This window comes from Carassius gibelio, chromosome B3 (assembly GCF_023724105.1).
Source record: "Carassius gibelio isolate Cgi1373 ecotype wild population from Czech Republic chromosome B3, carGib1.2-hapl.c, whole genome shotgun sequence".
NCBI lineage: Eukaryota > Metazoa > Chordata > Actinopteri > Cypriniformes > Cyprinidae > Carassius > Carassius gibelio.
This window is the reverse complement of record NC_068398.1, coordinates 27,637,554-27,662,433: the sequence shown is the minus strand read 5'-3', so window position 1 is coordinate 27,662,433 and position 24,880 is coordinate 27,637,554. Positions and strand designations below refer to the sequence as shown.

The 24,880-nt window shown below is 37.1% G+C and overlaps 2 protein-coding genes across 2 annotated transcripts in view; one reads left to right on the top strand and one right to left on the bottom strand.

Annotated features, from left to right (window-relative positions):
• Positions 1-21,376, top strand: part of ppp1r9ba (protein phosphatase 1, regulatory subunit 9Ba) — a 49,490-nt gene extending 28,114 nt beyond the window's left edge. Inside the window, exons 3-11 of the mRNA XM_052550846.1 lie at positions 5,793-5,925; positions 7,306-7,426; positions 9,159-9,263; positions 11,097-11,232; positions 14,841-14,984; positions 15,799-15,852; positions 15,968-16,197; positions 16,383-16,479; positions 18,649-21,376. Of these exons, the coding sequence (XP_052406806.1) occupies positions 5,793-5,925; positions 7,306-7,426; positions 9,159-9,263; positions 11,097-11,232; positions 14,841-14,984; positions 15,799-15,852; positions 15,968-16,197; positions 16,383-16,479; positions 18,649-18,702 (1,074 nt within the window). The 3' untranslated portion in view covers positions 18,703-21,376. The remainder of the gene's footprint in view (positions 1-5,792; positions 5,926-7,305; positions 7,427-9,158; positions 9,264-11,096; positions 11,233-14,840; positions 14,985-15,798; positions 15,853-15,967; positions 16,198-16,382; positions 16,480-18,648) is intronic.
• Positions 21,377-22,345: 969 nt separating this feature from the next.
• The window catches only part of rapgefl1 (Rap guanine nucleotide exchange factor (GEF)-like 1), a 36,194-nt gene continuing 33,659 nt past the window's right edge, over positions 22,346-24,880 (bottom strand). The window contains exon 15 of the mRNA XM_052552330.1: positions 22,346-24,422. Coding sequence (XP_052408290.1) covers positions 24,298-24,422 — 125 coding nt within the window. The 3' untranslated portion in view covers positions 22,346-24,297. The remainder of the gene's footprint in view (positions 24,423-24,880) is intronic.

Genomic DNA, 24,880 nt, shown 5'->3' with positions numbered 1-24,880 from the left:
ATGTCACGGTTCGGTTCGGTTCGGTTCGATACGTTTTAGATACAGCAAAATGTAAAAACATCTCAACTTTTCAGAATGCCGCAAGCGCACCGCGGGTCATGTGACAAGAACTAACCAATCAGCTTCATCCTTTCCCGTAACAACGTTGAGAGCTCAGCCAAGATGAAGGAACAGCTGATCATAGTTGTATATGGATTGCAATTTTGAAATAAATTTAGTAGCAGCGCTACTGCAAGCGATTTTTAGAGCTGCAAATCCATTTATCCTTCGCTGAAATTTCCGCGTCTCATGGAGAGAGCACGTCATGAGCGCTTCTGCCGAAGCGCTTTGGAAAGGAGGAGAAAGACGCGCTTAGCGTTTTCCACGCGTTTTTAGGCACGATATGTGAACGGCCCCTAAGGCGCTCGCTCACTCAGCACGCGCTGAAGGCTCGTTGCAAAATGTCGAATGCCTTTAACAGACCAGAAATATAAGATCCTAAAATAACCAACAGGTCTGGTGTTTGGGTTGGATTCCCTGTAAGCTATAGTTTCTAAATGCTGCAGGGATAGTTTGCTGCGTGCATGTTTCTCCTTTTTTTCGTCTTTTCCCAGATAGTACTGACGCATATATCCCAGATATTCCCACTGGTGTTTTTTTTTTTTTTTTTTATTCCCGCTGGTGTACCCTGTCATGTTGCAGATGCGACATACCGTTGTTTTTTTATCCACCACTCTCTTGCCATCACCATTATAGCTTAAAGGGAATCCAAAGTGCACCCAAACACCAGACCTGTTGGTTATTGGAGGATCTTCTCATTTCTAGTCTGTTAAACGCATTGGCTATTTTGCAACGAGCCTTCAGCGTGTACTGAGTGAGCGAGCGCCTGCTGAGTAGCCTAACATAAACATATAAGATGGTGTTTTTTTCTTCTTCGGGAGTGTCAGGGGCGTTGCCTGTTACGTTGTTTGGGTTATTGGGCTACCTTGTTGAACGCATATCATTATATTTCTCTCTCTCTCTTTTTTTTTTTTTTCAAATATAATTAATTACTCCAACGAACCGTTCGGTATACATAATGCGTACCGCGTACCGAACCGAAAGCGTCGTACCGAACGGTTCAATACGAATACGCGTATCGTTACACCCCTAATATATATATATATATTAACTGTATGTGTTTTGTTTTTAATTATCCATCATTTTAAACCATAGATTATAAATCTTAAAATTTTACAATTTGTTATGATAAATTATATTTTAGAATTATACAATTAACAGTATTAAGACTCATTTGTTTGCATTATTTGCCATTATTAAAAACATAACATTTTTATTATATATTTTGGTATCGGCTCTTAAAAAACCCATACTTGTCGGGCACTGCTCTGTCTTATAATCCCCCTTTATTTTACTCTAAATCAACACACACACACAGTATGTACTGAAGAGGTCCCTCAAATGCATGTGTTTGTGTGTGTTTGACTGCTCACATTCCAGGACCCTCCACATCTTCCTGTACGCAGCTTTAGGTCTGTGGCATGCCGAGAAGCGAAGGTTTGTTTGTGTGTGTGTGTCAGTGTGTGAGGGAGGGAGGGAGCGGGGTGCTGTAATACTAACACACTACACTGTCCCCCTGCATACCAGTGAGAGTTTAGAGTCTGTGAGCCAAAAACACACATTCAGACCAGCTGTATTCCACATGCACACTCTGCAATGTCCGGTTTCAAGCTCATATCAACAGCATTATCTGTCACCTCGTGTAATTTATTGTCTTTAGTGTCACATGCTTGTTCTGTCAGTATGGCACAGCTTTGAAATTTCTTGTAATTTATGTCTTTGATACTGAGAATAATGACAGGAAATGAGACTCGGATGGTGGTAATATGAGCCTTAGTCAGACTTGACACCATTTGACACAAATGAAAATGAGTCTGTGAAGGATAGATGTACCATCGGTTTTTTATTTTATTAGTATTTTATTTTTATTTGTTTATTTATTTGGGAGGAGCTTTGGACTCTCTAGGACCCTGGAGGCTCCTTGACCCTATTTTTAATAAATATTGACTCTTTATTAATTTCAGTTTATCACTTCACAATGTGGCCGCATGCTTCTTTAGATTTGCATCAAATGGAATGTGGCATGAACTCTGACTGAGGTCTACAAAGACTACGAATTCTCTTCTGCTCTGTGGACGGAGTTCACAGAGGTTGCACGTGTGCTTCAGAAACTTTCTGTCGTCCCGTCCAACATTCCATCTGAGAGAGAGGTACAGAGGGGGAGACACCAAAAACAGACAGAAAGATGGAACAGACTCCTAGCCAATGACAGATGACCCACAGATGCCACTTGGCAATGCACTGTTTGAATTGGGCCTCGAAGACGTGAATGACCAAATCTCCCAAATCCCAGAATTCAAATTTATGGCGTTTTATCGGATCCATTTTTAGTCAGAAATGACATGTAGAGGGATGCAGGAATCCTGATTTCATTATTGTATAGGTTTGCATTGCACAGCCGTCAAGAGGAAGGCAGGAATAAAGAGAGAGGAGGGGGAGGGAGAGAACGAGTGGGGCGGGGGGTGGCACAACGATGTCATAATCACAATCGCCAAGCCGAGCCGTTGCCATGGAGACAGAGACATGTGAGCAGGCCGATGGCATTCACAGTGAGGGTGCCTCGACCTGCTGTTCACTTCAAACACTGAGATACAGGGAATATTTTTAGATAAGAGATGCAGCGATCTGCGGAAGGGAGGAGCGACCCAGAGAGGAGACGGAGGTGTGAGAGAGAAACACAATGGTGATGTGGTACTGTGCTGGAAAACCCTGATGGAAGCTGATTTTACCTGGTTTCTAGGTGCTCTAGATGGCTAGGTTTCAAGCTGGAGCTGATGACCTTGGACCAGATAAAAAAATCTTTTTTTTCAGAAATCACCTTTACCAGTTTTTTTTTTTCAGCAGATGAAGATAATATCAAACGTAATTCATGTTATGAAATCTCGGAACTGTATTTGGTGTTTTAAGAAATGACAAATATTCGTCTTGTATTCATTTCCCCGTCATTTCAAAATTGGCAATAGAAGCACCATAAACAAAGCCAATATGACTCATCTGCTATAATCCAGAGCTGCGTCCCAAATGACGCACTACTCTATGCTCTTAAACACTATGTACATATGTGCTCAACCATGTAGTGTATGAAATATATAAGGTTATTTATGTCATTCATAAGTAGAGTCTGATAGCCCCCCTTTCCCTCTGCTACGAAAGTGACCAACATTACATTTTTGGGATAAAAGTCCACTTTTTCTGTTTGGAATTTTAGTGTTTATTTATGCTAGGAAACGTCATAGAACAGTTTGTGATTTGGGATGCTGCGCACGTCTTCTCAAGCCATACGATAGCTTTGAGTGAGAAACAGACTCTGTTGACCACTGTGACTAAGGCATTGAGTCAGAAAGTACAGTTTTCAATAACCAGATCATCTTTTGAGCTGTTCATTTATAGTTCATTATTAGACTCTAATATGGTCAAAATTATACAAACTTTCTATAATTATATAGACTCTTACAGTATGTGCTTTTTATTCTTTTTTTAAGAGTCACTATGAACTGTCTGTTTATCAAAAAGACTTCTGTTACACAAAAGAAAATAATAATTTTCATTTTTGGGGTGAGTTATTCCTTGGAATGAAAGGGATGAGAGAATATAATGTACAGGGTGAGAAATAAGAGGAAGTGAGTGGTTGTGAAAGACGAGCTGTGTAGGATGGGGTGGGCTGAGAAAGTTGAAGATGACTAAACAAAAATGAACAGAAAACAGAAGCTGGGGGAGAAAGTCAATGTCTGCAATTTTGCTGCATTATGTCCGCTCTACCCAACTATAATGTGCACATTTTTCTGTAGTTTTTACAAGAAGAAAGAAGTTGACAGCAGCACCAGCGGAGAGACAGATGGAGGATGCGTTACTCAGCTGCTGTCGTACATTTCTTCCATCAGCAGTTTTTGATATAATTATAATTTCCCACTGCAGTAGAGCATGGGAAAAGATTGAATCAGAAAAAGAAATGAGGGGAAGCTTTTTAAACATTCAAACTCTGCCTAGATTATGACATCAATCAGAATTTAGTTTGGAACGAATGATTAACTTCGTTATCTGTATTAAGCAACGATGGGGGAAGGAAAAATCTAGTCAGATTTCAATATGACTGTCATAAATATATTTCTAATCTTGGACTGTGGCCTGAAACAATCTTCTAAATCTATTACGCAATAAAATGTAGAAATCAAATGAATGACAACATTTCATATCGAAGTAATATACGAGAAAGATGGCTGTGATTTTCCCGCACATAAGAATCTTTCAATATTTTTGAACAAATCTGCTGAATTATTGGGTTGAGTGAATGTTTCAGTGACAGTTGTTGTTTTATTCCCAAAATAATTGAAGTTTTTAAACAAATCTGTTGAATGAATGATTCAAGCAACTCTTTCGCTTGTCACTTGTCAGCTCTCACTTGGTAGCATCAAATGGAAAGAGTGACTTCCTGTATTTTGCTCTATATGCTTATAACATGGGCTTTAGAAAGAAAGAAAAAATCTTTAGATCAAAGGTGACCCTAAACAGGAAGCTGTTACCACCAGATATTCAGCAGATGTTCACAAGTGCTGTCTAAAGACTCATGGGGAAACTGTGCTTCTTTATATAGAATGGCTCTCTTTTTCCGGCTTACTGTTGTAGTTCTCAACTATTATAAAAGAACCCACAGTGATACACCCATATGCTGGTGTGGTTGCAGTGCCCTGGTCTCTCTGACGGTGAACATGATGCATGACTGTATCTGTATAAACTGCTGCTTTAGCTGAACGGTTAGTGGTGCTCAGAGCGATGGGGGGAAAAATATCTTCACTGAAGATGACTTAAGCTCTGGACTGTTTTCCCAAAGGTGTGTAATTTCCACTAGCTGTACCAAATGAAAGTCTGAAAGAAGGATTGTCTCCCCTACACTCCATCTGTCTGACATGGTTTGGCGTGTTAGAGTAGCACGGCCCAGTTAGCGCCTGCTGGTAGATGTCATAACTGCACCATCTGGACCCAGAGAGCTCCTTTCTTCATTGATAGCCATTCGAATAGTTAAAAACAATTGTTTTTGTTACTTATAATTAACATTTTTAGGACATGAAGTAATTCAATGACACTGCACATGCTACATTTTTTGGCCCTGGCACACCATCATGACATCATGTATAATAATATCAGGTAATTTGGCCTTTTTTATGACAGGGCATGGATATTTCAGGTTTGAAATGTCACATAATGTGACTCCCCAAAAACGTAACAATATTTTTGAAGAATTAACTTTTTAGCTTAAAAATTGAGTTTTTCGCTACCCTACCCTACCTTTTTGAACCGAAGTACACAGATGAAGAACTAACCACACATTACTTTTTTAACGTGATTATGTAATGTGTGAAGTGTGAAAAGGCCATTTGGACCTTTAACCCATTGGCTGCCAACTGAAGTCCACTTGTATTCCATCTGTTGTTGCTCAGTGAAACAATTTGCACCAAAATGCATCTTGAATATAATCCCGGTTAGAAAATGATATAGACCCTGTCATGGTGACTAACTCTATCTGAACCTAAGTCTCCTGACAGCCAGTGTTAATTAATTCATAATTCTTACAGTAATTGGCCCTGCTCTGTTACTCTCAGTTTGGATGACTTACTGCATCTCTTGCAGGGAAAAGCAAAAATAAATTACATTATACAATACTCTATACATTAAACTTAGATTTTTTTTTCTCCCAGGTCTTCACCACATACTCGAACGAGGACTACGACAGGCGTAATGATGATGTTGACCCCATGGCGGCTTCGGCCGAGTATGAACTGGAGAAGAGGGTGGAGAGACTGGACCTTTTCCCCGTGGAGCTGGAGAAAGGTACTCGACCTGCCGATGGAGTTTTCCTGATTAAACCGTGTGTGTTTTTAGAGCCTGTGTGGCATGTTGTCTTAAGGGTCATTAACTTCCTGTTTCTAAACAAACTGACTGAAGCAGCTTGTTTTGCTCTGTAAAGTAAGCAGCATTTGCTGATTAGGAAATCGCAGGGGTCGGGCCCTCTCTCCTAAAGAAGTCTGGCGCTTACTATAGCTACCATGTGTGAAATATCACTGCAGAGACGTAGAGGAGTTGTGTTCAGCTGTGGAGTTTTTATATTGCAATGGTAATAGTTACATCCAATCTGAAAAAAAAAAGTAATTAGGAATAATGTCTTTTCAAGAGGATTATTTGGAGTAAAGCATATTTATAATTGATAACTAATTATAATCTTAAAATCTGCTCAAATGATTTACATTCATAGGATTAGTCACACTAATCCCAGCTCATTATCCCAATATTTAGTTGAATCTAAAAGCCTTAAAGCTCTTTGAAGTTTGCATTTACAATTTTAAGCTGTTGTTTTATTTTATTTATTAACCTTTTGAATTAGCTCTTTTTTTATATTTTTTGGTTTTAATTTTAAAGCTTTTTATATATACATTTTTGTTTAGTTTGTATATTTCCATATAGCTTAAATTTATTTGTATTTTGGATTTAGCAGTTCTAGTTCTTAAGTGCACACCTATTTATTTTAGTTAATTGTCAAGACAACTTTCCTAATTTGCTTACGGTTTTAATTTTTATATATATATGTCATATGTCATATTTTATTTTATTTAACCTTTATTTGAATTTAATTTAATTTTGAATTGTACAGTATTTAATTTGATAATATGAAGCGATTTCAAATGTTCCTTCTCTTTGGCGTGTCACAAGCTCTTGGTGCATAAAGAAGATCTGTAAAGATTCAAAGACTAAAGTCTCAAATCCAAAGAGGTATTCTTTATCAAAGTTACGACTCTGCCACGCCCCCTAAAATGGCTCACTCAAACACGCCCCCACGTATCTATGTCACTACGTGGAAATATTTGCATAATGCCGCCCAAATGTTCATGCAAAAGAAAGAAGACGTGGTTTCAGTAACAGCAGTAGTGTTGAAGCAGCCATGTGAGAGAGATCAGGGAGTCAGCGGTCTTATCCATCTGTAGCTTGTTTACGGTGTTTTGGCGAATATTCACTCTGCTTCTAACGTCTTCTGAAGCTGTGTGATGGCTTTGCATGAAGAGCATACTGAAATATATATGGTATTTACAAAAAAATGCCATAGGTCTGAAATCCTGCTTGTTCTAATGCGTACTAATGCTTCATGTTGTGTTTGTTTATGAGAAGTGTTAACTATTTGTGTGAACTGTTATCAACACCATGATTCCTTCCTGTCAGATAAAGACGGATTGGGAATCAGCATCATCGGGATGGGTGCCGGCGCAGACATGGGGCTGGAAAAACTGGGAATCTTCGTCAAGACAGTGACGGAAGGAGGAGCCGCCCACCGAGACGGAAGGTCAGTGAATTACAGGACATGAGTGGGATTTATACAGATTTGAAGGAAAATGAGAGTGAAAAGAAACTGGGATTCCTTTACCTTCGGTCAGTCTGTGCTACCAGACTTTCATCAGTCTGCAAAATAGATCAAATACCAAAGTCACAGAGGAATCACCAGAAATGCAGTGGAAACTGTGAGGCTGATGCTGTTAGACTGATATGAGACCACATTTAAGCCCATGGTTCTGATATTTATGAAACAGAAATGTATCTGGAGTTACACTTGACCGAGTATTACTCAAAACATATGTGCATTGATAGAGGAATAGAGTTTATTGATCTATAATGAGTCGAATCTGACCTTGCAATGGCATCTGAGCTCGTCAGGCCCTGGAGGGAGTCATGGAGGTCACAGAGAAGCTATCTCTGTCTGCCAAGCTCAAGAGGTTTGAAAAATATCAGCAATTCAGCCTTGAGAAGCCCACTTGTGCTTATGACATTCATTTAGATCGCAGGAGATTCAGCCAGTGTTAGGGATCTTAATAAAAACTCCCCGGTCTTGAGTCAGTAGGTTTATGGTGCATTGCAGGGGCTTCATAACAGTTCAAACAGTCCACCTGGAAGCCACAGGAGGTAAAAACATCTAATGAGCCAATGCTGAAATGAGCTTTAGCCACATGTGTGACACAAGTGCTTAGATATTGACTTTAGCTCTCAGAAATGATTTCATCCTCACTAGGGATATGCCGGTATCAAATTTCCCAGTTGCTTTTATCACGGTAAACGGTATTATCAAGGTATTGACATTTAGTTTTAAAAAGTGCTCAGAATATAGTATAATATAGTAGGTTAAATAACTTTTTTTTCTATAAAAAAAAATAACTGAACATTTAAATAAAATAAAGCAATTCAGAAATATATATAAAGTTAAAAGATTAAAGTGCAAAAGAATTAAAAAGACCAATATGTAAGATGAACATCATAGCAAATACACAAATCTCAATGGCTATTTAAAATGATTTAAATATGTTTTAGAAAGTAGTGCAGCTGCTTTATATATGGGGTTTCCAGGGTAAGGACTGCATTCTCTGCAGTTTAGCGCCATCTGCTGTCAGAGAGTGAATGTTTTCATTCAACGTGTCCCTCACGTGTTCCTCCATGTGCTTCTCATGCGTGCTTGTTTACATCGCAGCACACACACGTCTTACAAGCACCATACAGCGGTGTTGTGCATTTTGACCAGTTGATTGGAATAGTTTTCGTAAAATGCATTTCAAATTCAGAATAATTTGCAATATATAATTATTTGCGGTATTTATAAGTGCCCACGATAACAATATCGTGCATATTCATTACCGTAATATATCGCATTACCGAATACCGGCACAAATCTGATCCTCACTCTCTGGCACCTCATTGGTGCTCCCGCTGTCTGTCATACGTACATCTGCCTTGGCAAAAAGGCTGTTTTTGGATGCCGCCGGATAGTTTGACTTGTTTTATGACTAAGAGGATGGATCGATCATTTTAACGGCTTGGATTACAAGAAGAGGTTTCATAAGTGAGGCACTGATTAACTGCTGCTGTTGGTCAGTTCCTCAGAACGAATAAATGACTTCTTTGGCATTGTTCGTTTTTCTACATGTATAGTGATGAGATTGATCCGTAACTTTAGATGTACGGTAGCAGCCATTATGAGGACGCACTTTTCCTCCCTGAGCTGTTCTCCTGGTTATTTTTCTTCTTTCTAGGATCCTGGTGAATGACCTGATCGTGGAGGTGGACGGAACCAGCCTGGTGGGCGTGACCCAAAATTTTGCTGCGGCGGTCCTCAGGAACACCAGCGGCACTGTCAAGTAAGGAAATGAGACTACATTTTCATAGAGAGTTCATTTAAAGGGGTCATGAACTTAGGACTCATAATTCCCTTGATCTTTTGACACATGAGAGGTCACTGTACTATTAAAAACATCCCGTCAGTTTCAGAACGCCAAACTTTCTCATTAGTCTAAAAACAGCTTGTGTTAAACAGTAGGAAAGAGTGGATAGACTTTATATTTAATGAAGTTCTTCCCAATAAGGATTTGAAGAAAGATTGGAGTATCAGTAACTGGTTTTCTTAGAATTCTTTGTTTGTTAAACATATTGTTTGATATGAGTATTAATGCGTTTTTACCATAAATCACAGCAGTGTCACACAACACACAACTGTTAGCCAATCACAGCACTGGGCGTTTACTTCCAACCGTACAAAGCTCCACACTTATTCCAAAAGGGGTCAAAACAGCACAGAAAATAGCCTGTTACTTCTAAATTATGATGTTTTTAATACAAATGTCTTGATAACATTATAAGTGGACCTCAGAGAACAGTAAAAAAAATAAAAAAGAGTTCATGATCCCTTTAAAATCTCACAGGTCAAGTTTTGGTCGAGTCCTATATATTATATTATATTATATTATATTATATTATATTATATTATATTATATTATATTATATTATATTAAGATTGGGGGTTTTATATTTTTTTGAAAAGTCTATTTATTTATTTATTTACAGTAACAGTAATTTTTTGTATCAAATTTAAAATGTATATTTTATATTTGAATGTATTTTTAAATGTTTTATTCCTGTTTTATTTAACATTTTATTCCTGGGATGAATTTTCAGCAGCCATTTTTTCAGTGTCACATGATCCTTCAAAAATCATTCTTTTATTTATAATCATGCATTCATTTGAAAATACATATTTTTCTATGATCTTTTGATCAATTAATTGTGCCCTTGCACTATAATTTTTTTATTATTATTTTTTTTGTGATCCTAAACTTTTGAAAGGTAATGTGTATGTGTGTGTGTGTGTGTGTGTGTGTGTGTGATAGAATTAAATATATGACAAAAATAATAGAAAATTCTAAAACAATCACTCAAAAAATATTTAGACCAATGCCAAATTTCAGTTTTTCTGTATCCAAACAATTAAAAATAAATAAATACATAAATACATAAAAAGCTATATATCACTGAAGTATTATCAGACTCAGTGTGAATGAGTTCACAGAGATCCACTGCTTCATTTTTAACTTTTGTTCCACGTGTTTTTGTAGCAAAAATTCAGGTTTTAGTGTATTAGAATTAAATTTCCCTTTATTTAATCCAGCGTTATCTCCTGTCATCTCATTTGACATCAGATACTCACTGACTCACAGTAATCTCTAATATTGCCCTGACAGTTCTGTGTATTGAATAGATTGCTGCTTTCCATTCCTTTGATTTAACAAAGATCTAGGACCTGTGTGGTTGCATCTAGAGTCAGGATGAGGGCCTGGGTAGTTGTGGCATTTCAAACAAGCCCTGTTTTCTCTTCATCTGTTCTGGCTGGGCGTGGATGGTTCTTGATTGTAGTGCGGGGAAATGGAAAATGTGATTAATAGACGTGGCTTAAGCACAATGGGAGAGAACATGTTTAATAATAACTTGTATTTTTGTGGAATACCTGAGCACAGAGGCAACTGGCAATCATTTGCTTTAAAATTGGATGCAGTTGAAGGCCTACAGCAGGATAGTGAGGAAGTCTTTGAGCCTTTTAGGCTTCATAATGCAGGTCCTTTCCTTCCTGTAAACATCACAGTTGAGAACTCACTAAAGGAATGACAATCTTATCTGATTGGCTGGTGTTTGTGTTCCAGGTTTGTGATTGGCCGGGAGAAGCCGGGGGAACAGAGTGAGGTGGCCCAGCTGATCCAGCAGACACTGGAGCAGGAGAGATGGCAGAGAGAAATGATGGAGCAGCGCTACAACCCCTACATGGAAGAAGATGAAGTGGTAAAGCTCCTTCAGATACACCATTGGACCCTTAACAGACAACTTTTTCCATTTGTGACCAATGCAGATTCAGTATAAGTGACATGAGATTTAAGTAAATAAATAAGCTCTGTGTGTTTCTGAGTGAAGCGCAGCACTGTGTTCATTTACACATGAGCAGCTCGAGATCTGCTGGTGTTTGGTTTGACTCATCTCTGCATCTGCTCTGAGTTTGGGTCCCTGTAACATGCATTTGGAAATGAACCATATGATACGCCAGCCGTTTAAAAATAAAGAAAGCCTTAAATATTGTGAAGTAGTATCACATGTAAAATACCTCTTTCATAATTGAATCTATTTTAAAACATTAACTTATTCCTGTGATGAATTTTCAGCATCATTACTGCAGTCTTCAGTGTCACATGATCCTTCAGAAATTATACTTGTAATGATTTCCTGCAGTTTTTCATAAAAAAAAAAAATGCCATAAATATTAGTATTGTAATTCTACTGTTGTAAAAAATGTACCCGTATTTTTCGGAATATAAGTCGCATCAGTCCAGAAATACGTCATGACGAGGAAAAAAACATATAAGTCGCACTGGACTTTAAGTCGCATTTATTTAGAACCAAGAACCAAGAGAAAACATTACCGTCTACAGCCACGAGAGGGCGCTCTATGTCTTCAGTGTAGACTACAGGAGCACAGAGCAGCACAGAGCGCCCTCTCGCGGCTGGAGACGGTAATGTTTTCTCTTGGTTCATGTCAAATTTATTTTGATAAATAAGTCGCACCTGACTAGAAGTCGCAGGACCAGCCAAACTATGAAAAAAAGTGTGACATATAGTCCGGAAAATACGGTACTTAACAGTGGAATATTACATTAATATTTCTTATTTTGTTTTTATTTAGTAATTTGTCTATTTTAAGTGATTATTATTATTATTTTACAGCCATTTTCATAACAAAATTACAGAAAGGTGTCGGACTACAAAAAAGCAACTCAAGCTGTTTTTTTTATGGTATTCCAAATCACAAAATTTTAATCAGAACAATCACAATGAATTTTTTCCCCCAAATCATGCAGCCCATTTTTTATGTTTCCCAAACAGTCCAGAAAACAAATCTTTTAACTTATTAATATTCACAAAGAAATCACTAGGGTGGAAAGGACTTTCGTGTTAATATTGCAGACGTTCTGAACAGGAGAACTGTGACTAATTTCAGATGATGCTTTCTGCAGAAACCATCATCATATACATTTAGTTCTCTGCAACAGCTTGTTTTTCCATCTATTAAATATTATTTTCACTTCAGTATGTGACAGCTTTATGAGGTGAACACCAGAGGTATACATTTTTTTATGACATGTTTACATTTTTCTAATCATTTAATTGCATAAATCTAGCTGTACCCCTTAATGATGGGCTATTAAAGTGATTCTGGTTGCATGCAGTAGAAGACAGGATTTCAACATTCAGACTCTTTCAGAATCATAAATCTCAATAATTAGCTCTATTTTAAAGCACTGCATTGCTTCAACACGTTCATGCTGTACATCCTGTACGTGTCTCATAACTGTCCTCCACACCTGCCCACATTGCCATGGCGCGAGGGGAATTGATGAATAATTTAGATGTTGAAGATTCACAGTTCTCGCAGTCTGTATTCTTGGAGATCTTGGGTGTGAAAGTGAGGGCAGGATTCCGTGGCAGTGCGTCTCGCGGCTCTCGATTTGCCGGCTCAGTGCCCTCTCCGCAGCTCTGAGCTCACATCAGTCTGGTGTTGTCTGAACGTCTGCTGCTTCACCCTCATGGCAGAGTGCAGACCGATGCATGGACTTGGGCAGACAGAATGACAAACTCACTGAGACTCACTGAGATAAAAAAAAATACATGTGTAAATACAGAAGCCTCTCTCCTCTCCGATATATGTATGGAAAATAATATTTGTATTTACCAGTGACAGATTAAATTGATCAAAAGTGACAGTAAAGACATCTATAATGTGAAAAGATTTCTATTTCAAATACATGTTGTCTTTTTGAACTTTATATTTACCAAGGAATCCTGAAAAGAAAATGCATGTAAGAAATAATTATTTTAATAATCAGTGTATTAAAACGATTTCTGAAGGACCATGTGACTGATGGCTGGCATCATGATGCTGAAAATTCAGCTTTTGGTACACAGGAATAAATTAAACATTTTTAAAATATAATCAAATGTCAAAGTTATTTTAAAATGTTATAATATTTCACAATCTTACTGTCTTGATTAAATTTTTTCATCACATAGATACAGCTTTTGTGAGCGTAAGACTAATTAAAAAGCAAAACAAAATTAATAAGTAAAATAAATGGTCATATCTATAATTAAATATATAATAAGTAAGTATTTATATTCATAATTGTTCTTTTAGATTAAATATATAAATAAGTTATACATACATATTACATCATATAATAGTTTATTAACAATGCAGTGTTATGTAATTAATTCATACGAGTCAGAAATTTTATAATAGTTTTTATTAATTTCTGTACAAAATAAAGTGCAGAATAATATATGAATAACAATTGTTTAATCTGAAAAGAATCTTAAATCTATAACCAAAGTGTTTTGTAAGTCAATCTGACAAAATTTAGGTTTTTGCTTTTGTGTTTTTGTTTTTTACAATTTCACAATTGTTATTATTTTTTTCTAAGAATTTTCTATTCATTTTGTGTCATTTGCTCAAGTGACAATTACAGGAAATGACATTTTATATATGTTAACTTAAGATACTGTAGTAAATAGATCACTCTTTTCTTGTAAATAATAGTTATTGTGATACTCTGAAGGAATCACGCTGTTGACCAGCGATTCTCTCGTGACGTGTGTCATTAACTCTGGCTATTAGCCTGATAAGAGTTTACTCTGCGTTCACTCATCCAGACAGGAAGTCATTGTGCGGGAGTTTGTCCCATCTTGCAGGGGAAGTCCATTGTTAAAAGGATGTTTGTGCTAGTGGTGGATTTGCAGATGCTCTCAGGGAGTGTTGGGTGTACAACGGCCTTTTGAGGTCAGAGTAATTGCAGTTTTAGGATGTGGAGAACATGTTGGATGCTTTATCTCAGATGTGTTGGGACATGTTTTCATGGGGGTGTTGCTCAGAAATTCCTCGGAGACTTTATATGTTTGTTTATGGTCCAAGATAATCCCAACAGCTCTCGAATCATTTCAAATGTGGCACATCGGCGTATCACACGGTTGCCGTTCCCTCAGTTTGCTCTTATCTGCCTTTGCTTCATCTTCCAGCAGCTGCAGAGTCAATTCAAAATGGTGGTTGGCCAGTCCCAGGGTTTGTTTGTTTTTTGCAGTGTCCTGGCATGTGCTTTTCCCTTGATCCACTGGGTTTCTGCCTAGCTTAACTCTGACATCTAGTGGTTAATGTTACTAACACACAGTACATAACCAAAGTCATTTAAGTCAAGAAACCGTATCAAACATCTCATACAGAAACGTCCTTAGCTTCTAAATCCATAAATTGATTAAGGCCAGATATACAAATCTTAAACTGAAAACTTAAAAACAGTATGTTTCAATATCCATCTCTTTTTCTTCCTCAATTTCTTGTCGGTGTTCAGACGGGTGAATATGCCACCGATGAAGAAGAAGAGATGAGCCCCATGTTTCCTAACGCCATCGAGGTGTTCGAGCTGGCGGAGAATGAAGACATGCTCTCTCCTGTGGAGATGGACCCAGAGAAACTTGCACACAAGTTTAAGGAGGTCAGTGGGACACAAGAAAACCTGTAAAGCTGACCACACATAAACACATTACCATAAAAATATGCAAATCTGTTCATGCTGGCATTACTTACATTGATTTGCATGTTTGAAATTAACTGGGAATGCACTGATGATAAACCAATAGCGACAATACCAATAGCTGATCATTTTTTTTAAATGATAATTAATGGCTATTTTAATTATAATTAAAAGTTATGATAGTTTTTAGCTATTTATTTCACACTAAAGCTCCAATATAAAAGTGTCGGGCTATATCAATGATTATTTATTTATCTGTTTGTTTGTTTGATTATTGAAGTACATTTCACAAGAAAATACTATTTCAGTATTTCAGTTTTCTGCTGCTTTGTTTTGTTTGTTAATTAAAAAAATACAATCATCCACCCCGTCTCAATATATAGAATTGTTTGCTTCAGTGTAGAATTTTAATAGAATTCACGTGCCAAAATGTTATTAACAGATTAAAAGATAGATCTCCATTTAGTGTTTGAAAAAGAAACATACTACGTGTGTGTGTGTGTATATGTTTATATTATATTTATATATTTATATACACATATATGCATACTATATACTATATTTAAAAAACAATATACTGTTTAAATTATCTGCTTCTAGTATTGAGAAAATAAATAATAATAATTTCTTATATAATTATGGTCCTTTTAATAAGTCTTAATAGTCCCAAAATAAATTAGAATATAATTTACATTTCATTCGAATTGGTTTGTAAATGTGTATCTGCATGTACTCAATAATAAAGAGAGATGTCCATCCATCTCTGTGTCTCCAGCTCCAGATAAAACATGCTGTGACCCAGGCTGAGATCCAGCAGCTCAAGAAGAAGGTACGTCGTTTTCTTTGCTTGCTTTAAATGTAAGCTTTCAGAATTACGAACATTTGTATGAGATCTTCAACCAACCTTTATTTACCCTTGTGACGATCTCTCCGTCTCTCTGTAGCTGGCTCACGCTGAGCAGGATAAGCAGCGCTGGCGGATGGAGAGGGCTCAGCTGGAGCAGACGGTGAGAGAGAATAAGGAGCGGATGGAGAAGCTGGAGGGCTATTGGATGGAGGCTCAGAGCTTGTGTCAAGCGGTGGATGAGCACCTGAAAGAGACGCAGACGCAGTACCAGACGCTGGAGCGCAAGTACAGCAAAGCCAAACGCCTCATCAAAGAGTACCAGCAGAAGTGAGTGCAGAGGACTGGGGATATTAACAAGACCAGACTCAATATAATGAGTTTAATCAGAGTCACAAAACAACATAAGCATGTGTGTGGGGTTTGTGGTCGAAGGAATTAGACAAACTCCTTTATGGGAGCTAGCGAAAGGGTTTTAAACCATGTTGTGCATATGTGTGTGTGTTGTAATGCAGAGAGATTGAGTATTTGAAGAAGGAGACGGCCCAGCGCAGAACACAAGAGGAGTCAGAGGCCAGCCACAAGGTGGAGACAGAAAACCTCCAGGAGAAGGTGCGTTTGGACACCAGTGTGTCCAGAAACAGTTTGCTCTTATTACTGTAGCTCACACACTGTCAGGGATGTAACCATTCACTCAAGTCACCATTCGATATAATTCACAAAACTGATTTCACAATGCGATTTTCTCACAATTTAGTTTTTTAAGACAAATTAGAAATTAAAATGCGCCCTCTTATTATTTCTTAGACACAATTGCTAAACATTTCTTCGTGAGATTTAAATATAATAAAAGTAAATTGTAATTTTAAAACAAACCCGAAAACAAATGAGTGACACAAATGAAAGAAATCTGGTGATATAAACAAAGTAAGGCTTTGTTTGTGCTTCCACTATATTTTAATCATTATCCAAACAAAGATGCTGCATACTTGCAACATGAGCAGATTTTAATCTAAAATAGATTGTATATTTTGAAGCAAAAAAAAAAAAACTTTTTAAAGACAGTCAGTTCCCCTCAGAGATCCATTCATATAAACTTACAGTCCCACCCCCAATTGTGTCACGATTCATTTAACATCTCAACTGATTTGAATCGTTCTATATTTGTATTGATTTTCAACCGGCTCAGGGTTCATTGTGACCCACAAGGGTGAATGCGAATACTAGTTTTATTTTATGTGTATTAGCGGTAGATTCTTTTATTTGTATTTAAATCTTTAAACAGACAGGCGCCCACTTACATATCGAGCTTTCTGTCTATGCATAATCCATCGCGATCCCTCAGATCTTCAGATCAGAGGTTGTTGACTGTTCCTAGGGTAAGAATAAATCTGAGAATTGATCCGGCTTTTTCAGTAGTTGTACCAAAACTGTGGAACAGCCTCAAGGGTTCAAACACTTTCTGATCTTAAATCTTAAATCCTCGTTTCCACCGCAGGAAGTAAGGGACTTTGGGCCGGTACGTTGTGAGTTTCCAATGCAGGAACCAGGATCTAAATAAAGTTTTGGGTAAAAATGTAGTAGTACTACTAGTATTGGTAGTACCAGCAGTTCCACTGGCGAAGTAGTACCATAGACTGTATAAAAACAAGGACTTAGGTTTCAGAAGAGCGTTTTTGAAGCTCAAAGTGGGTGGAGCCGGCTGTCACCATTTTGGCAGCGCGTCACTCACGGAGAATTGAAAATGGGCAAAGAGGTAGTAGCTGGTTGCTGAAGCCACACCCACTTAGCTTGACGGTGGTGACATCACCTGCAATCCACCTGTCACTCAAGTGGCCGCGCCCTTAATTATGCAGAACTTTAATGTTGTTTTAATAATATAAATTATTAATATAATTAATCTAACAGGTAATCTTTGGTCTTCATTCAATTAATCTATTAATATGTTAAAATGAAAAAGAGGCAATACTGTTTGATGTAATATTATGTTTCATTGTAATGTATGTACGTTCCCTGAACTACATTTCCACAGCTATTAATATGTTTAAATGAAACCGAAAAGAGGTAGTGGTGTTTGATATCATATTTCATGTAAAGGAAGGAAAAGTGAGGAAAATTGCATTAGCCAATGCGAGCTGACTGATGTTATCAAGTGGACTGCCGTTTGCAGAATTACTGGTTTCACGTCATCCCGTCCGCGGGAGATCACACTCCTGAGTCAAACTTCCCAAGCCCAATCTACTTATGACGCAAGTCCAAATTTTGCGTACATTATATTAAGAAATACGTGCAGACCTACATCACCAGATTATTTGTCTATTCTTCTCGGAACTTTAGACCGCGATGGAATGCAGTTGTTCTGCAAATTGTTCCAGTTAATTTCGGTGGAAAAGTGGCTTGAGTTGAAAACTTGCTTTTCTTGTCTTGTAATGTATTGTAGAGATTCATGTAATCTCCTTCAAAGAAACTGTTTTGTTCTAGTTGTCAACAGTACAGCACTTTGGTCAACTTTTATTTATTTAAAATTGTGCTTTAGAAAATAAACCTGAACTTGAAGCGAACATCACTATTATTAATCCTATTTTGACTTGAGCGCGTCGTGCATGATGTCATGCAAGATGTACACACAACAGTCCAAAAAATTTTCGTATCGCGTATTTGGTGAACATTTTCAAAAACATTAACCCCAAAATTTTTAACAGTTATGTATGCATTTAAAGATAAAAACAGTCGTTTAAAACGGTCAATATTAAGTGTAACGATCCTCTGTTTCCATCGCAGATTACTGACTTGGAGTCAAAGGTTGGCGCTCTGAAGAGCTTGGAGCCGTCGTAAACCTTCCTCTGTGGAAATGACGGAGAGAACGACAGAAACGCCTTGAACTCCGCCCACTCTACCCTCCGACCACATTTTCCCTCCATGGCCTGAAGAGCCTGATGGACTACAGGAAACATGCCGAGGGGATGTTACCGGGGACAAAGAGGGGACAAAACACACTGTACCAGACGCCTGAGGGACGGCCATCAGGAGGCCCTTTTTATAGTCATTTAGTCATGTTCTCCGTTTCTTTTTAAGCGCCCTTAAAGGTATTATGAGCCTCTCTGCTCTCGGCAGGAATGTAAAACCTCTTCGTTAATAAACGTTCACTCACGTGCTTGCAGGAGAAAAGCTGGTTAAAGACGGCACGGATGCCCACACGCACCCTTAATAAGTGTAGGACTGGAGCGAGAGGCGGCCTGTATAGCAGTGACTGACAAGAGGACTGTCTGTATATATTCTGCCATATATTTAAATATTAAAACCGCTTAAGCAATGTGCCGGGGGGGAGGAGAAGGGGTAAGGGCTTTCTTTACTTTTCAAGTCTAGACAAATCATACGGTGAAAATGAATCAATTTTTGCATGGCAAAAGAGAGGGTTTTTTAGGACAAAATTGGAAAACAGGGTGTGAAAAGTGTAGCGTTAGTAGAGTTAGCATTCAGGGGCTTCTCATGTTTGCTTTCTGTGTAAAGACGTGTCAATGGAAGTAGAATGAATAGGGGCTTATGGGTGATGTTTCTTCATTAGGAGAAGCATCACGTTGTGATTGTGGTTAGGTGGCGCAGTGCTCGTGTGCCTCGGTCAACCCTGCAGTGTCGTCCGACTCTGTGACGTGACAGGGGAAGACTTCTGCATCAATCAGAAATATGGCCTTGTTTAATTGCTACCCGAAACCTTTCACCAGCCTTCTGTGTTCAAGCAGGCTTGTAGTGTGTTTACTCCAATGAGCCACAGTAAGTGCACTACAGAGAGTCCAGGAGAATCCTAAAGTTTTCCGCTTAATTCCTCCTCTGTCTGATTCATTCAGTATTATCATTCCATATGATGTGGGATCTCCTTTAAGTTGGTTTGTGGTGTTATAAGCCACCTTTGTCTTCGTTATGCCGTGTTATAAGTGTTTTTGTTGTTTATTGTACTCCTGGGAAAACTGGAATTCTGACACAGGAATTTGAGACTTCGATTATATGTCCTCTTTTTCAAATCAAATCCACAGATGATCTCAAGTTTGGCATGTTAGAGACACCGAGCCTCATTGATAGGATACGAGCAGAATTAAGCGTCGAAATGTTCGTTAAAGCACTCTTGGGGGCCGTTCACACAGAAAAGAACAGAACGCCTTCTGTGTGAACGGCCCTCAGTCTGTGGAGCGCAGATGATTTTCTTTAACTGACGCAGATAGTTGTGTCTTGTTCTCACTGTTGGGCCTCTTTACATCAACCATAATAATGAAAGAGAATCAAGTTGTTTTTTTACATGCCAAAAAAAAAACTCTTATTCTTGGCTCAGTATTGAAAACCTTAGAGCATTGGAGTTCTTCCCATTTCCCTCTCTAAAGTGTTTGAGTCTTGTTCAGCTTTTTACGAACTGTTACCATTTTGCGTGGTTTTCAAAACGTTTCCCTTTAACTATTACAAGTCATTTGCAGTTTTTTGGTTGAAATGTTGATAAAGCAGCAGGGTAAGTGTTTTGTGAAACGATGGTAGGAACATAATAGGAATCGTTAAACCATTAATATTCTGCCGCTAACTTATTTTGAACGTCAGTCATCGAAAACTGCAATTAGACTGAGTTTATGTCTGACTTTCATTGTCATAGTCACCTAAAATCATTTTTCAAGTAAGCGAGAGTAAGCACTGACTGGAAATGATTTTCTCGCTCCATTAAATATGGGACTTTTATCTCATTGACTCTTACAACTGGGTTGACAAGGATGTGCTGTGTATAGTTGTGTTTTCAGTGAGCCTCTGTTTGCTGAAATGTAATGTGCTGGCTAGTGCACAACGACCTTGTGTACGGATGTCCAGAGGTGACACAGTTGAAACATAGACACATTCATTTCATATTCCCGTGCGTCTCACTGTAGAAACGAGCAAACTGGGTTTTTATGGAGGTAACGGACACTTTGAATCATTTAAACGCTTTTAAATTTGACATTTTAGCTTAGCTTAGCTTAGCTTAGCTGCTGCCTTTAATGAAATGAATTTGCTTCCATGTACAGGAAAGAGGTCTGTGTTTTTCTCCTCACTTGCTGGTGTAATAGTTAGTTCCTCTTTATTTTCGGTGTCCTATGTTGTATTAAAATCTAATAATAAAATGAGTACAAAATAACATGTTTAAAAAGGTTACATTACAGTGTTGTTAAACAAGCAGCAATTTGCTTGGCTCTATATTGGAGGGGGGAAAAAGTGTCAACAAATGCCACAATTGTAATTTGATTGCCAAATTGATGATATTAGCGCATTTGTCTGACACCTAACATGAAGCAGGAACGCCGATTTTATAGTTGTTTCACGAACTGGGCTCCATTTCCTCTGTAGGCTGCTCTTTAGTTCCTTTCTTAACCCTGCTGTGTAAATTGCTACAACATGAACCAGAGGAAGATGTTCTCCATTTGAAGTAAGCATCATCATGTTCAATAATTGCACAAGTACTGTCATAATAAATACAGAAATGTGCTGAGCAAGATTGAAATTGTGTCTTTTTTTGTTTCGTTGTGAAAGTCGAAGTGCAAGTGGGTTTAAAATGCTGAGCAATTGCTGTTAAGTTAAAGTTAAGTTAAGTTAAAGTTAAAATTAGTACTGTCAGACAGACGAATCCAAAATAAAAATTTTGTTTACATATGTGTGTGTACTGTGTATATTATGTATATATAAATACAAAACATGCATGTATACATTTAACAAAAATGTTTATATATTAAATGTATTTATATAAAATATAAGAATAAGAATATATATATATATATATATATATACGTAAATATTTTAAAAATAATCTGTGTATGTACTTATATATTCACAGTACACAAACATAATATTAACATATTTAACAATTAAAAATTGTATTTAACAATTAAAAACATTTAACAATTTAAAAATGTATTTTGGATGTGATTAATCGCAATTAATCATTTGAATGCACTAGTTAAAATGTGTTGTATCTTATAGCACTTAGCAATATTGATACATTGAAAAATGATTATTCTTTCCTTCATTATATATATATATATATATATATATATATATATATATATATATATATATATATATGTCTACAGCACAAAGACGATGCAGAAAACTTGAAACAAATTGTATTTATATTTGTTAAATGGATCCAAGCTACTCCACTATTTGTTAAGAAAAAGATGGCCTTCGTTGTGATTTTAAAGAAATCAGAGTCAATTCTTTACAATGAATAAAACGGTCTGAATGGTTCTTGTGTGAAATTGGAGCGATCTGACTGCAGCAGATTCAAATGTTACAGTCGGAACAAGTCACAGTTAGGCTTATTGAATAAACCGGCCTTGTTTGACTGGAAAGAAGAAATGATAGTAATAACCAATAATGATTGAGAATCACATAATTTTAAAACCTTTTGCTAGAAAGATTTTTTTTTTCATTCTTGCACCCTGTGCACAAACACACGTAGTGAGGCAGAACGTCTGGAGAGCTCATCACAAGAGGCTTTATTTTAGATGCATCTTTGACTCATGTCAAGAAAAGGGGGCGGGCGATATTGCATGCCCTGCAATATCTTCCACTGGACATGTCTGAGTTTTAGATAATCGCACTGTAAACACGGACTTCTGTACAAAACCAAAAGAACAACAAGAGAATACCCGCTTTAAAAAGATCAAATAAAAAAAAATGAGAAACTTTGACCAAATAAAAACAGCAAAATCCAACTAAACCACCTACATGCTGTACAATTCATCCATTGCAGACAGAAAATCTACGCAACCAAAACAGAGGATATGTACAGGTCATCTGTAATGGATAAGAAATGATATCAAACAGAAATGACAAAAACCAGTGAATATGCTATACAATACTTTCATCGCAAACCACAGACTCTGTCTGGGCCGTCGCCTTTTAAACTGTACACGTACATTTCTTTTTCTCAGATTTACAAAACAAATATTCTTCTTGAGAGTCCATCTCATAGCTCTTACATAAAATAGAGTCATATTCATATTTATTTTTGCTATTTACATGAAGTATGTACAGTGCAGCCTTACAGGCCGTCCCTTGTATGACCTCAGGAGGAGATCCTGAGAGAGTCCGATCCAAGACAAGTCGTCCCGTACAGAGCCCGTTTACAGCTTGGGTGCAAATAAACACTTTTCCAGTTAGGAGGATTATTTAACTTCCCACCAGGCCCTTTCAACAAAACACAAAGGGCAGACTGAAAACAAGTGCTTGACCAAGTAAAGCTCGAGCTGAAATGAAGCTGGGCCATCAATGCTAGATTACATTGAATAAGTGGTTCTGTTCAAAAAAAAGAAAAAAGAATACTGCATTTGGTCCATTTATACATCTATATATATCTTTCTTTTTTTTTTTTTTGGTCCATCACTAATTTTTAATAAATTAACAGCTATGTTAAATTTGGCTTCTACACTACAAAAAAAATAATAATAATTATATATATAATTTTATATATCTTCTTTTTTCTTTGCATAAGTCATTAAAACAAGATAAATGTAATCAAATAATATATTAATATTCCTAATCTGAATAAAGTTCAAGGCTTGTTTTCTGAGTATACATCTATATTTTGTTTTTACTCTACCGTCTCTTCTTGTTTTAAGCATAAATCTAACCAAATGTTTTATACATTTAATATTTAAGACATATATTAAATATAACACATTTCCTCAATTTGAAATATTAAACGTTTTATTACTTTATGCAATTTTGTTTCTAGAAAAAAAAAGAGAAATATTGCCATAAATAGATTTTTTGCAGTTTATATGTTCTTATACATTTAATTTAGCATCCAGTTGAAGTGTTTTTCTTATGACTTGATCATTGAACTAAAGAACATCCTGTACGTTGGAGCTGGTCTTGGATTCAGGACTCATTTTTGATGGCTGGGGATCCATATCTAACATCTAATGCACAGGGTCGCAGTAAGTGCCAATGTTGGCAGGGGAGGAGGGAAGACCGAAGGTCAGATTGTCTCATGTATTTTAGGGTCATGAATGTCCAAAATGCAGTCTGTGTTTCTGAAGGCCCGGATGACAAACTGTACAGCTTAAGCTTATTCCGGTTTGGTTCAGTTCAACTGATGGCAGTGCAATCAGGACAGGTTTCCCTTCAGTTGTGAACAGCGATTAAAAAATAAAAATAAAAATAAACAGTAGAAATGAATCCAGACCACTATGTGTGGTCATAATTAACATTGACACAGAATAAGCCACTATAAACACAATTCACACCATTTTCCTTAAAGAAAGTTCCTGGTTCGATGATTCGGAGGCGGAGCCAGAGATGATTGACAGCCCAGCTGGGTTGATCTACCACAATGGAGAACGAAGGGTAGGGAGTGTAGATTTATTTGGCGGGAACAAGAGGTTTTGTAGATATGGCTTGTAGGTTGACTTGGTCCCGTCACATGTCTTTAGGCTCCAGCTTGCTGGACATCTCAAAAAGCAGGTTCTGATTGTCGATGACCTGCAGCTGCCGCACATACGCTTTCGTCTGGAGGTGAGAGGGGGAAGGCTCGGCCTCCATCACTGTGAGACAGACAGAAGGAGAAAAAGAAAACAATTAACGGCACTGAAAGAAAGAAATCCAAAGAAACGCTGAAGTCACAAAATCTGACTGATTTGATGCTCAATTATCATCAGTAATTATTGGTGCTCAATTGTTAAAAATGGTTCTTATTATGATAAATGTTGAAAATGTTATATACTTGTATATATTTATATGGTGAAAATCATGATGCATTTTTTCAGGATTCTTTAATGAACAGAAAATCCAAGAGAACTATTTTTGAAATGTGTGACACTGAACCACAAACTTTCACAATTTCACAATTTTTTTGAAATTGAGATTTATACATCATCTTAAAGCTGAATAAATAAGCTTATATACCAATATTTGGTTGAGATATTCAACTATTTGAATTTCTGGAATCTACGGGTGTAAAACGAAGCAAAAAATATCACTAATCAAAAATTTTAGTTTTAAT